The sequence below is a fragment of the Phallusia mammillata genome, chromosome 5 (genome assembly GCF_965637545.1).
Source record: "Phallusia mammillata chromosome 5, kaPhaMamm4.hap1.1, whole genome shotgun sequence".
Lineage (NCBI taxonomy): Eukaryota > Metazoa > Chordata > Ascidiacea > Phlebobranchia > Ascidiidae > Phallusia > Phallusia mammillata.
This window is the reverse complement of record NC_137256.1, coordinates 24707497-24722176: the sequence shown is the minus strand read 5'-3', so window position 1 is coordinate 24722176 and position 14680 is coordinate 24707497. Positions and strand designations below refer to the sequence as shown.

Genomic DNA, 14680 nt, shown 5'->3' with positions numbered 1-14680 from the left:
AAATATGCTATAGTGTATATGCAAGGGCAATATGTGCTAAGCCACCCTTCTAGTTTTATAGGCAACAATTATGTTGTTGTAATTTCAGAGAATATTAATATTAACCAGTAAACCGTTATAAGAAAATTTGACAAGCGTTCAATTTTTTATGTTACATTCTGCTCCTACGCACCAAACATAACATGATATTATCATTATGTATCTTTTAAAAATGATGACACAGCTGCAAAAACCCATCACTGATAAATATGCTAAAACAATATTAAATGGAAGGGAATAGTTAATGCTTTAGTATTAAAATATGTTTATTAAAAACATCATAAAACAGACGGCAAAATGTGTTGTAGTTTTTATGAGTGGTTTTGTTTATTGTTATCAGCCTAATGCCCTTTAATATTTTTTGACAGATCCCCAAGTTGCATTTGACAGATGTTGACTTATCAGTGGATTTTGAGATTATCTTGGAGCTTCTTCCTGGTTTCACTGAACTGTCACTATGGCATTGTGGTTTGACAATTTCTATGGTGGAAAATCTGGTTGGTGCCATCACACAACACAACATCCATGTATGTAAATTTGTAGTTTGCAGGATATTGAGGGCTGATTTTTGTTTTTTTGTGCAATGATTTAATATAATCACCGTGCAAAGGTACATGACAAAATTGTTTTCTCAAATAATTTAATATCTGTGTCTTACAGTTGTCTTATCTTAACTTGACTGGCAACAACCTCAATGGTGTTGGGAAGTATCTGGCCAAATCCATCCACTTGATGCAGGTATTATTTCTTGAACAATGCAACTTGCAAGAAGATGATTTCATTGCAATAGCTGAAGCCACAGCAAAGCGAGATACAAATGTAAGTTTATTGAGTTTACTTTTTAACATCCAAACTTTTATAGAAGTTTGTTGAGTTTTATGTAATAAGATGTAATATAGTTAAAAACAAGTAAGTTTTATCACAACATAATCAACATATAGTTTTTCAAAATTTACCAGTTTATTGTTTGTAAGTTCAATTTGTTTGAAAAACAATAATTTAGCTCATAATATCTATGTGTTATGGTTGGTGTTTGTTACATAACAGTACTGTTGTGACAAAGACAATAGAAAAACAAGTGTGAGTGTCATGCAATAACAATGGGTATTGTATAAACATTGTCTATTTTAAGTATTTTCATCACAAATGAAATGTTATAAAGGTAACAATGATAAAGGTAACAGATGCATGTTGGTGTTTTGTAGATGAGTTTGCTGGCCTTGCCTGGAAATGTGATGTCCAAGAAAGCTTTGGACAGTTTTGCACCAAGCGTCCATAAACTTGATGTGATGATGTTGATGGAATGTTCAGTCACAGGTGATGATCTTGAACAACTGTGCCATGAAATCAGCAAGCGGCAAAAACCAGTAAGCTACTAATGCTCAAACTGTTTTGTTACTTTTTCAAAGCTTAGGAAAATAAAAGCGTTGCTTATAATAAGTTTGTTTTTAAATGTTAACAAAAATATGTTGCACATACACACAGGACTGCAATAAAAGAAGAAGTAAAAAATTTCTTTCTACTTATAACATTGTATTACGAAAAGTTTAAAAGCAAAATTATTTTTTACATATAATCATTATTTGACTAAACTTAGTTACATAAATTATGGAATCCAGTAACTTAACCTTCTTTTATGTTACTGTGTCATAACATATTGAAAACTGGAAGTTTGTCAATTTCACAAAAAACACTTGTATTGCTTTTCCCTGAACTTTAATACAAATTTGTTTGCAGATGAATGTTCTCAATCTGGCAACAAACAACATTGGGTTGATTGGTGTCAATCATGTTTCATTTTGTGTTTACAACATCCGCCATCTGTTTCTGGGTGGTTGCAATTTGACCATCACTTGCTTGCGTGTATTGATTGCTGCCATCCTCAACATGGACCACTCAGTGAGTTGCCAACTTATGAGTGTTAGATGATTGTTTTTGTGAGGTGACTTAAAAATGCCCAAGCTGGGTTTAAACCACAAACCTCACCACTACAGGGATTGTATTGACCACTCAACTAATGAGAACCTAATGTGACTAGTATATTTCAAAGTTCAAAATTTTTGGCCCCGATTTACCATACACATGCAGTAGTTGAGTTGAAACAGTCACAATGAATTGTTTAGTCTATCCCCAATAATATTTACTTTGTTCCGGTTTAACACTTTTGTATTTACTTTTTTTTACATATTATTTGATGCATTTAGGTACAAAATTCACAGTTTTAAAAATCCTAACCAGAAACAAACAAGCCAGTATATTAGTGTGAAACATGCTGTTTCAAAAGCAACTTGTGTCGATTTCTATACGTTTCTAATAGAAACATTGTTGCATTGTTTTTGAGATTGTAAAAAAACATGTTGTGTAATTTGCATGTCACAAATGACATTTATCTTAACAAGATAAAAAAAATAAACCAATAAAACCTTGTAATGTTTACAGATGGTTTATTTGGTTCTCCCCAAAAACAAGTTTGGTGATGAGGGGGCAATTGCTCTGGCCACTTGTTTGGAAAAAGTTGAAAACCTTGTTGTTTCAAATTGTGACATCACACCAGTTGGGGCAAAAGCTTTGCACACAGCCAACCACAAACTGGTGAGTTAAATTTATTCGAAAATTACTGCAGTACCATATATAAGTGAGAAAACATAACAACCTTTTGCAAGAAAATTACTGCAGTACCATAATTGAAAAGATTAACTTATTATTAGGCAATAAACAAGATATTTTCTTGTTCAACACATAGATGCAGTCTTAAATAAGGCATTTGGTTGTATGCTATTAAACAAGAATATATTTTTGCTTTTGTACTTGAATTCAACAAATTTGAAACTGGAAATTTTGTACTGGAATTAAAACACAAAATTTGTTTTTATCAAATGTATTTTTGCCATGGTAACCTACATCTGTCACTCTGGTAGTCATTTGAAAACAGTACAATATGTTATTTTGGATGAACAATCATAAATAACGAACATTAAGAGTCTGATTATTTTGCACTCAACTTGGTGGTATGTAAGTGTTAAAAATTTCTTGTTGATTTTCAGGAACGCCAGATTTGGGGTCTTCCAGACATACCACAAGCAACTGCAGCAAGCAGTGTTGGGAGGCCACATGAGGTTGCACAAAAACCAAAGAAGCACTGTGCAATAAGTTAAACTTTCACCACATCAACTACACTTACTGACAATGTTATGATTTTGTCACAGATTGTGCCTATTGATGCCATGTTTCAAATTTTATTCCAAAGCTTCTGTGGCAAAATGTCAACTTTATCCCTTCCCTTAAATTTACATTTCTGTTGACCATCAACTACATATCCACCTTGTTTTGTTTCCCCGATGTTTTATTGCTGGGCATTAAAATTTAAATAATCCTGGCTGATTCAAAGTTTCATAATTTATATTTTAAAAACTAAATACTCTGATTATTTCGTTATATATTTCTTTGATTGTATGTTTTGAAATTAGGGGCAACCTTAGGTTCTTTTGAAGCACAAATAAAACCAACTAATTTTTTTAATTTTTGCTGACGTTTTAGCCAGGCATGACATTATGTAATTAAAGTAGCCAACTGCACATGTGTATGACTAATGCATTTATCTTTAGTTTTGTTTCCTGCCATTACTTTTCAACTAATACTTGCTGATACATTTGTTGTTTACAAACTAAATCCTCAATTTTTATAGTTCATATTTCTGCGTTTGCATGTTTTGTTTCTTTGCTTTGAAATCGGGTCCTTTTGACACCTGTAGCTTAAAAAACACTAATAACCAATTATTTGTATTGGTTTTTTTCCTGGCATGACTGAACCCAATTAGCCAACTGTCACCATGTGAACAGCACATATGTATGTCTAATGTATTTATCTTTAGTTTGTTGCTAGTTGTGCTGATAAAGCAGATTTAAATAGTTTCTTTGTCATTTATAACATACTTTGACCCAAACAACAGAGTAATAGAGCAGAATATATAACAGTTTGTGAAATTATGTCGACCAGTTGTCCAGGAAAACTGACCTTGAGCATTTCCCTTCTTTTCATCAATGTCAATGACCTAAGAAATTTCTTTATGGTTGAAGGGCATAACAGCTTTGAGGTTACAAGTATAATTTTTCAACAATTCAGAAAAATAATGAACCAGAGAGCAGCACCAACTGATTCATGGTTGAAAGGCATAACAGCTTTGAGGTTACAAGTATATTATAATATCTATTCATAAAAATATTGAACCAGAGAGTAGCACCAACTGATTCATGGCCTATTGCGTAGAGTTTAAATCCACCAACAGCGAGGAGATGCGAAATACTATCATGCGAGAAAAACAAGTAATATCACAATCATGATTTTAGTCACAGCGATTGCACAAATCACTAAAAGCACAGTGATAACATTGAGATAAGTGGCAGGCCTGTCATCTGTTGAAAAGTGAACTTTTTTCCACAATCTCCTGACACGAAGTGAATGTTAAAATTGTTTTTGAGAGTTGCCGCATTGTTTGAATCGACTGACGGTGGATTTTACTTCGCTTTGATTTATAATGGACCTGAAAACATTTACAAGAGTGTCATAGGTTATTATTACAGTTTAGCTGTTCCATTGTAGCAAAAGATCATTATGAGCTAAGTGGACTTGTAGTGTGAGACAACCCACAATATTATGGGTTCCCGAGTCACGAGATATTTGCCACCTTAATGTTAGTTTTTGAAACATGCAATATATTTGTTTACATCGTTGTATAAGTTAAGTTTGCATGGCAAGATCTGCTTTAAATTTCAGAAGTTGTAACTCATAATATGTTTTACTTATCATTAAACGTTACATAAAGTGTTATTAGTTTGTGTCTTAATACTTTCTGAAGAAAAGGTGATGCTTTTTAGAGTAACAGAGTTGCAGGTTTTGGATAGAATTAACTTTTTTATCTGACTAATAAATTCCATAAAATCCAACACACCTGGTTGATCAACTTATCAATGAGGTAATGGATCCATAAAACATTAGTTCTGGGTCGAAAAAGCGACCAATCATTTCCCAATTCATCTCGCATCGTTCTGTATATTTCAAACTGAAAATCCACGCTTGAACCGGCGTTGAACAATTCCTCGTCATTCGATAAGTCTTGGTACAGGGAAATCCCACCTTAAAACAACAAACTAATTGTTTTACAGGACATCTCTGGTTATTTCGTTTTAATTTAATGCAGTCGTATTAAAAGAGTAACTGTTAGCACAACACTCAAAGAACTTGTGAAATACATTTACTACATGCAGTATTTTGGTGCAAATCACAAGTTTAATGTATTTCCAGCTTAGGTTAAAATACTATACACAATACCTTTGGTCATCCGCGACAAAGTGAAGTCAATTATTCTTGTTGAAATCCCACTTGTTTCTGAACTGTAGTTTGTCCCATTCAGAGTAAAACTGAAAGATTTTGTTTCACTCTTCTGCACAAGGATGTTACCCCAGTGAAGATCTCGATGTTCGAACATTAAAGTATGCTCGGCCACTGCTAATCCACTGATGGTCTGCTTCAAAGCTGAAAGTGACTGAAAAATGAAGTGTTTTTTACTTAGTACTTTGTTGATGAAACCGTGAAAGTATGTGATAAGCTGCAGACATTGCACACTCTTTCAACTGACAAGGTATCAGTGCAGCTGGTGATGAGAGCGAGGTTATAGTAGCTAAATTAGCCACTAGCAGAAAAGCCACGCCTCACCAACCTGTTTGGCGCCACAGCTTGGCATAAACAACAGAAGAATTTGACACCTTGGAAATCAAAGTAGGTCAATCGCTAATTAAAATAATGTTGGCTTTAATAGGCCGCTTTTTGTAGCTTGGATTACAACAGAATAAATACAATACCTGGGATGCATTATTGAACTTAAAATGTTCAATGTCGATTCCACCATCGGCAAATTCAAACAAAACATAATGCTGGTTTGGGTCTGGCAAGAACGGTCGATCATTTTCTGACGTCTTCCTGCTGTTATATTTGTCCCATGCATCAAGAAGCACAGCTGGGTATGACCCATATGTCAGATGGACTCTATGAAAAAATAAACAAACAGGTAAGCACTATACTTTAACAACTTGGTGTTGCAGAGTAATGTAAAGGCAACGAATACCATAAGACAATATGTCCTTAAAGATAAATTTTACATTGCAGTAAAAAATTTTACAATGTAGTAACTTCATCGATGTGATAATATGCCAGTAATTTGTTTAGGCAAAGTGAATCATAATTAATGGTCACTTTATCAAATACAAATTTCAAACTGGGTTTAAATTGGCCTTATCTTAAATGTAGGAGCAAAAAATTGGCCCGAATCTAACATTTTCGACATTCGAGTATAGCAAACCTCGTTTAATCCGGACCCATTTCGACCAAAAAGTTTGTCCCGTTAAAGCAAAATCCAAATTAACCGATGTTTAATAGTTCAAGGCTTGTTACCTGGACCCCTTTGTCATTTGAGCTTTGTCCGAATTAGGCAAAGATCCGGATTAACTGAATCTGGTTAACTGAGGTTGACTGCAAATATAAATTTACCTGTAAAGTGAAATGAAGCTGTCAGTTTTTGATTCCTCCAAAGTTTTCAGGTTGGAAAGTTCAACTGAGCTCACAATTTCAGGAAGAACCTCGGAAAAGGTTTTTTGTTTTTCTCCGTTTAGAATCTTTGTTCCTTCGATTGGAATTACCTAAAAAAAGTGTATTTACATTGTTATTTTGCTTGTTTTCAGCAGACAGTGTTACACAACACAAATGTTATACAGCGAAGTCAGATAATACTAATTGCTTTTTTGAAATCAAATATTCATTGAGACATCGAAACAGTGGAATATTACAATAGAGATTGATGGAAGAGCTACCGTATTTTACGGACCTTAAAGCACAACTTAAATCCTTTTTTTCCTCATAAATTGATCGTGCGCCTTATAAGCTGGTGCGCCAAATGCATGGACCAAGTAGTGCTTTATTGCTTTGTTTAATAGGCTTTATACGTTAACCCATATTCATTAAAATATGTTGCGTTCTATAGCCCGGTGTGCCTTATGTATGACCAAAAAACTAATTAAAGCAATTTATTGACAGTGCGCCTTATAATGGGGTGCGCTTTATGGTCCGTAAAATATGGTAACTATTTGTGGATGCATTATGTCTGGCAGCAACAGTTAATTAAAATATTCATTTGATGTTGCATTTTTGCCTAACTGTTTTGATTCATGAAAATCTTCTTTAAATAGAAAATGTGGTAAGTATTAAAGATGTATATAGATGTTATAAAAAAAGGATTTATACTTTTTTTACTCTTAGCTTTATACTTTTCATGATCAAATAAATGCTATTGATGGGACAAGTACCCGGTACTCAGTACTACTTTTCGTGGTATCGAAACTCATACTCTGCATTGAAATACAGACGAATCCGGTTAATCGCATACCGGTTAATCGCATAATCCGTTTAATTGCATCACAATTAAAAATCCCAAACCGTCGCCCATCGTTTGGTAAGAAAATCGTCCGGTTAATCGCATACCGGTTTATCGCATAAACTGGATATTCGCATCGATTTTCAACGAAATATGCGATTAACCGGATTGATGATCTCTATGTGAAAGTCAAACGGACCGAGTTTTTCTAATAAAAAACGACGATATGATAGTAAAATCCTCCGGAGGTAATGTACACGAAAAGACGTGGATGCATGGTTGCATTCTACACCAAATAACGCATCTAATTTCAACGTTGAAAATGACACGTCTCGACTATAAAATATTTTGGAAAAGTCATTAGGAGATTAAAACAGCGTTCAGTGTAACGCTGTGCGATAACAAGGAGTCGTTATCTCAAAGCCGTGCACATTGATCCTTTTTTTATTGGCTTATCTAATCGCCAATAGTGATATAACAGGCGTTTAAAAGTTAAATGAAGAGTTCAACGTGTCAAAATTACGAAACTGGTGTTCCGGCAAAGACGCTGATTGTAATTTCTTACTAAGTGCAAACTGCACCAAACTCGAAGTGTTAAACTGTATTGAAATTTAAACAATGTTAAATGTAAAACAAATATTTAAAAAAATGTTTTCTGTTATATTTTTCATGACCCGCCAAACACGTAATGGTTGAAAAAATGTTAGATCGCAAGTAATCACACGATGTTGTTTAGATTCACGTTATTGGTAACGTGCCAACGACTGACATATTTTTGTCTTCTATTCGTGACCTTGCGCAACTTATCAGGAAGAACACCGATTAAAAAAGGCATTTACTCCTCTAGTACTTGTTGCTGCTTTAAATTTTTGAAGCAACGATCACACGTTGATCACGTGACAGTCACGCTAGTCTTGCAGCTGTAGTTTTGCTGAGTAAGCTAGTAAGTAGCGCCACAATCTGAGTCTTTAAAGTTTTGCTAAAATCAATTATTCTTTTTGTCAATTGTATAACGGGTTATAATAGAAACTAATGATGCAGCTCGCCTTAGCGCCCTTGCGCTGTAGAATGTGCCAAAGTTGTAAGTTTGACTAGGTTTCGGTCGTGTACGGGTTTGGGCTTGCTTACAAATATGCACCTAGCACTTTGCCGCTTAACACGTTGGTTTGAACTAGAAAACGAAATACGTTAGAAACAATAGGCCATTTTACGTGTATATAAAGCGAGACGCCTGGCACATTTATATGGGAAACTACCCAAAACAAGACTAAAACGTCATAAATCGTCTTCATAAGGAAGTTCCCAAATTTAAATGTTGGGCCCCTTGGCTACGACCTTACTGCAAGAGAAAGCACATTCAAGAGAACTGTGGCGTGCGCGCCAACTAAGAGTGTGTGTGTGTGCGTGCGTTTCTACTGTTTCTTTAACACACTTAGGCGATTGCACCACAGCCACGACAGTTAGGAAGCATGACGTCATGCATTGCGCTGAGAGTTATAAATCTAGTTTTGACTTGAGAGTACTTTTTTCGATTCTCGGCAACAAAAGACAGAAAATACTGCCCCGTTGCCATAGTTGAGCGTCACTGCAACTTTGTTTTAGCTGGGAAGTGAAAATGAGCACTTTCGTTAACGGCGTGTACTCTTTACATAGCAACCGGATTATCGCATAATCCGGTTAATCGCATCAAATACCCGTGGCAAATCGATGATGCGATTAACCGGATTCGTCTGTACATGAAAAAAGTATAATAAACAATTTTGGAAATGCAATACTCATTGGAACATTCAAATATTGGTTACTTTATAACTGCTGGAAAAGCACTAATTTTTGATGATCATAAATTACTTTCTTTCACACACCTGCTGTAGTAATTTGGATCCCAATTGAAAAACTTGTGATGACATCACAGAGCATTTGTTCTTTGCTGAGAATTTCATTTGACGCAGCAAGTAGACTATCGATGATGCTTAGGGAAGACTTTTTTTGTTTCTTCCATTGAGAGTCGATTGCATCTTAAAAAAATTCTCTCAGTTCTTTCACAGCTGGAAAACATTTTTTTGTTACATTTAAAACTTAAATTTATAATGAATGAGTTTTTGGGATATGTATACAAATTACATTTTTTTAATGTAATGCTTATGTTTTGAGAGATTCTTACGGTTTAATTGAACTCTCACATAACATTATTTTCCCTGTACACACTTCTTATTCTCAACCACATGTGACTTACAATAAAGAATGACATACACAGTTTTTTAACTCCACAAAATTGGATAGAATTGAATAAATACAGACAGCGGGCTTTGCCTGTAGGAGCTTTGTAATAGTGAAACATACAAGTTACCCTTTGTAACATTTGTTGTGTCTGTAATATGTTAGTGCTTTTTATTGTACGTCACACACAGTATAGAATAATATACCTTTTTATTACCTTTCTTGATTTCTTTACTTTCTTTCGTTGGTTCTTTTTTGCTAATCGCCAAACCTCAGTCCAGCACTGAAAATTCAAATAGATATTAAATATAGTTTACATGGTTATGCTTTGTCGCAATGTTGTGTGCAAAATGTTTGCAAAACAGGGTAAGGGATGCAAAACTTGGGACAAAGTGTGATTAAACAGTTAGTTATTTCAACAAATAGCAGTGGCAAAAGCCTTAGGCTTGTCATGTACAAGTTTTAAATTACATTGTGATTCGGCTTTCGGTGGGTTCACCACTGAGCCTGTGTAGTTAAGTTGATAGGCGAGTTTCAGAAAAGACTCCAATTGCGGGTTTGAATCCCACCACAGGTTAGATTTTTCTATTCTGTGCCTCGCCGTATGGGAATGCTTGTTGACCAGTTAATTCGATATGACACATTCCTTGGGCCTTTTTTATGAGCGTGCCATGTTCGCTGGTCTGCATAGTGCTCTAGGGCTGGTCACAGTTATGTACATATGTTCATATTAACTGTTTGCAGTGTTGTATTGTTTAGCTATTGCAAATGTGTTGCAAAACTGTATCTACTTTTCCTATTAAAAAGTAATACAAAATGTTTGAGTGAGTCATTAGCTTTGTTTTTACTGACATAATGATGAACAATCTAAATGGAAAATTGCCATGCCGCCTTAATAACATGTTCATTTTGTGAAAACTATCTATTTGTGAAAACATTTTTTATCTGTATGCAACAATAGATGTTTTTTTGAAAACATAACTAAAGGTAAAAAAATAAATATTTTTTTACAAATGTGTCAAATTTTTGTGTGGACTTACCAACTTCCATGTTTTATGCAGTTTGATAATTTGCTCGTTGTTACTGAAGTGATCACCGAAGATCATGGAGCAGACACCTTTCATTGCCAAACCTCTCATGTGCTGAGTCAAGGAATGTGCTCTCTTTCAGGCATTTTCATCCACTTTTGAACAAGTTCCTTAGACAACTAAAGAATAAAGCACACTAGTTAGCAGAGTATCATAAATAATTCCCACCCTAACTTATCTGTCTCTGAAAACTAAATTTCACAAAAAAAGAAAACATGCTCGACATCACAGGCCTATGTGTGCTTACTAGTTACCTTAAATATTACACATAAAAGTGTTGGCATACAAAGGTATTACCATTTTGACACAACAAGTAAAATGATTGCGGCGTTCATAAGATTGGCGACCCCTGTTCAAGAATTTAACATTACTGAGCACACATTGCAGGTGGCATTTTAAAACCGACCTGATTTCAGCTCTGTTGTGCAATCATATGTAATGAAACTGACTAAACTGTTACCCAATGCCAATTGTAAAAATGTAACTCATGTGAATCAGGTTTCTTTTAACTTTAAAATTAACAAGTCTGTTTTGATAATAACATTACCAGAATAAAGTTGAGGCCTAAAGTAACTGCTAGTTGATATGATATGCAAAAATAAAAAAAACTTACTGATCTAAAGGTTTTCACATGTGCCTCTCTTACTGCAGATTTTACTTTATATTCCAAGAAATCCCTTCTTTTAAAAACGTTTAATCCAGTTGCAAACAAAAAACTCTGATCACGGACGAGAAGTTTCCAATCGTCAAACAAAAAACCTTTGCAACAAAAACAATCAACTAATATCAAATAGTTGCAAATATATTGTTTTTCCAGAATTTGTCAAAAGGTTGACTTGATCTAAACAATACCAAAGAGCTTGTACAAAGTGAACACTGTTTATCACTGAACAAGATGATCAAATGTCAGTTTTACAGGAAATAGTTAGTCATATAAGCACTGCTTTTTGCACACTTGGCTGACTAAAAAGACCAAAAACATATGCAGTTTGAATATAATGGATATCTTATAATGTGTTTGGCAACAAATAAGATAAAAATGAGGTTTTAGGTTTGTCATGGTTCAGCACACTTTGGCATTGGGCTATACGACAAGAGATAATAGTAATGTTCCTTAAAGTTAACAAAATTGTGTCACACATAAACCCCTTACAAGTGTAATGTAGTGAAATGTGTAATGTTAGATCAGCGTCGTCCAACTTTTTTTGTTGCGAGCCAATAAAAATTGTTAATTTAAACTGCAGGCCAGTGCCTAATAAATAATGTTTTTAGACTTCAAAAACACACCAAAATCCTTTCTTATAGATGGTTCAGATTAGTCATGGCATGATACCAGGTTTTGAAGCGAGTACCGATACCCAGTACGAGTACCACATGTATATACCTTCGATACCGAGTACCGAGTACAATTACCGAGTAATTAAGTGTAGTGTTGTACTTAGTTGTATATCACTGGCTAATTTATCTGCCATGGTCGTGGTACAGGCGTGCACACATACATGTCGAAAAATGTAATGATAGCAAAAAACATATACGTAAAATTGCGGAACTTTTTTCCACTTTTGTGCTGTCCGAAGCAAATATTGGCAGAAACTTGCCCGTATTCTTATGGTGTAAATCCGCCTTCAGTACTCACACGTTGGTATCGAAAACTGAGACAAAATATTTCGATACCGAGTACGAGTGTCGATACCACTGAAATCGATTGATACCATCGATACCGAGTACCGAGCACCAGGTACTCGTCCCATCACTAGTTTATATTGTAAGTTTCGAAACACATTTTTTTATATTTCTGCCAGCCTGCAGCTGTGTTAGATGATCGTCAATAAATACTGTTTGATGCATGAAAACATTTAAAACTATTGAGTTCTGATGTGTAGAACAATAATCCGCTTTTATGTTACGTAACAGTTTACCTGTCTGTAGGCATAGGTGTTGATATTTTTGTGTATTTTTCTTGTGAGGGATAGTGTTGTTGAAACCAAGTGTTTTTTTTTACGGGATCTATTTGGTTTCACCAAATGTCACATGTGTGTTAAGGTTCGAAAAAAAACATAAAAGTATTAAATGTTTTTTGTTAACCTTACACAGACAATTCAAAAAACTTTACTCTTACAATTTTGCAAAACAACATATGTTCGATGCAGTTTTGACAGGTAAAATTTACATTTGATATGTGCCCTCCAACATTACAGCAGTCAATCTGACTTCATGTGTGTATAACCTGTTTATTTTACCATTTGACATTAACTTACTCAGGAGATTTGTGGAGCAAGGACTTGATTTAAATAGCAAAGACAAATTGTACAAAACTAATTAAGTTCAGTTCCCTATTTCACCTTGTTTGGAATTCTTGCGCTGATGAAGCAAACTTGACAAACATTGCTGGCGTTGGAGTTTTTCCGCTATGTTTGAAAACAAAAAACTATGTTGCTTGCTTTGCACATGCTTGAAGAAAGCTGGCTGTTAAAAGGAACACATGTCAATGAAAGAATTGAGATGCACAAATATAAATTTGAATGAAGGGTACCAGCATAGCTATTTTATAATGGTTGCTTCCCTATGGATTTAAAGATTTTCCCTGACAAGCCCGGACCAACATCTATGCCTGTAGGGCAAACTTGATGTCTATTTTTGAAGGCAAAAACAAGTTAATTTGTATGGCAAGTTAGTTCAACTTCAGAGTTTTTACACTCTCTGTAATATATGTAGATTTACGTTAAAAAATAAGTTTAAGTAATTCAGATTTGGCATTTGGTCTCTAACAAAAATTACTAACGTAAAAGAAAATCATTCACCTTTTGAATTAGAGTGTTTAATGTGGTCGCAAATATCCGAAATTTGCTTTTTACACAAGCATTCATCCGATAAGTCTGCACAGTCGATTATTCCATCACAAACTGGATGACGTGGCACCACAAATGACAAGATCAGGGCAACAAAAGCATCTTCATTGGTTACACCACACACAATTGTCTAGTGTCTCTGTAAAACAAAATGAAATATACTGCTCAGGTGGTGAAGGAAACTAATTACCACAAGCAAAGTTTCCTAGAATCTTGGAACATCCATTCACACGCCAACACAATGATGTTATAATGCCGATAAATTATCGGCCGCTTTTACACCTCTGAGCTGGTGTTATCATTGCGTTGGTGCGAGTTTGCAGTCTCGCGATCTTCTTATCGCTGTGTTTTTTTAAAAACCCTTCTGAAGATAAAGCAGTTATCCATCGACATGTTTATGTTATGTTGTTTCGAGTTAGTTAGTTGCACGAAGTACTAAAATATACAAAACTAAATTGCAATTAAAATGTTGTTGAGACAATAGCTGTTTTTGTAACAACTGTCAAAGATGAAAAAATGATTCTTAGGTAGATTGGTGGAATTAAAATAGAGATGGTGGAATATGTTTATTTTCAAACTCACCTCACACAAACTTTTGGAAAATAACAAAGATCGGCGACTTCCAAACATTTTCTTCTGACAGCGAAACAAACAACAAATTCTTCTGTTTGTAAAGATGCAGTTGAGGCCAAAACGCATTTCTTGCTCTCCTGACATTTGTAATGTGTTGGGCAACCGACGTCACATGGTGTCAAACCCTGACACGTTGATGTGGCGTTGATAAAAGTTGAAAACGAAATACCACAAAAAAGATTTGGTTAAAATACTTCGTCTAACCAAAACTTTGCTGCATAAGTATTATGAACACAGATATGCAAAGCAAATCTACACTTTTTTAGAGGTTTACAATTGCTTTAAACAAGAACATTGCGTTGAAAGTTATACAAAAACAAGTATGTTTTGTATTTGATTGCGTTTTGCTGCACAAGCACATGTTGAAACTCCTAGTGGTCCGGATTGGGCAATTCGAAAACAATCGATGTTGAAAATAGAAAACATATGAG

At 34.7% G+C, this 14680-nt stretch overlaps 2 protein-coding genes across 4 annotated transcripts in view; one reads left to right on the top strand and one right to left on the bottom strand.

The window, feature by feature from the left end:
• The window catches only part of LOC145230734 (NACHT, LRR and PYD domains-containing protein 3-like), a 46603-nt gene that overhangs the window by 10679 nt on the left and 21244 nt on the right, over nt 1-14680 (top strand). The gene's annotated exons all lie outside the window — the stretch shown is intronic.
• LOC145230741 (serine/threonine-protein kinase haspin homolog) lies at nt 4363-14644 on the bottom strand. Of its 3 annotated transcripts, none has more exons than XM_080096258.1 (12): nt 14199-14644; nt 13569-13755; nt 13110-13233; nt 11381-11526; nt 10720-10886; nt 9897-9962; nt 9325-9507; nt 6583-6731; nt 5898-6081; nt 5368-5581; nt 4988-5172; nt 4363-4579 (listed from the first exon to the last, which is right to left on the bottom strand). In XM_080096258.1, the coding sequence occupies exons 7-12, from the start codon at nt 9400-9402 to the stop codon at nt 4448-4450; spliced, it is 942 nt and encodes a 313-aa protein (XP_079952384.1). In that variant the 5' UTR covers nt 9403-9507; nt 9897-9962; nt 10720-10886; nt 11381-11526; nt 13110-13233; nt 13569-13755; nt 14199-14644; the 3' UTR covers nt 4363-4447. The 3 variants fall into 3 exon arrangements, with proteins under 3 accessions (XP_079952384.1, XP_079952385.1, XP_079952383.1); XM_080096259.1 differs by having other exon boundaries at nt 9886-9962; nt 13110-13175; XM_080096257.1 differs by having other exon boundaries at nt 13110-13175.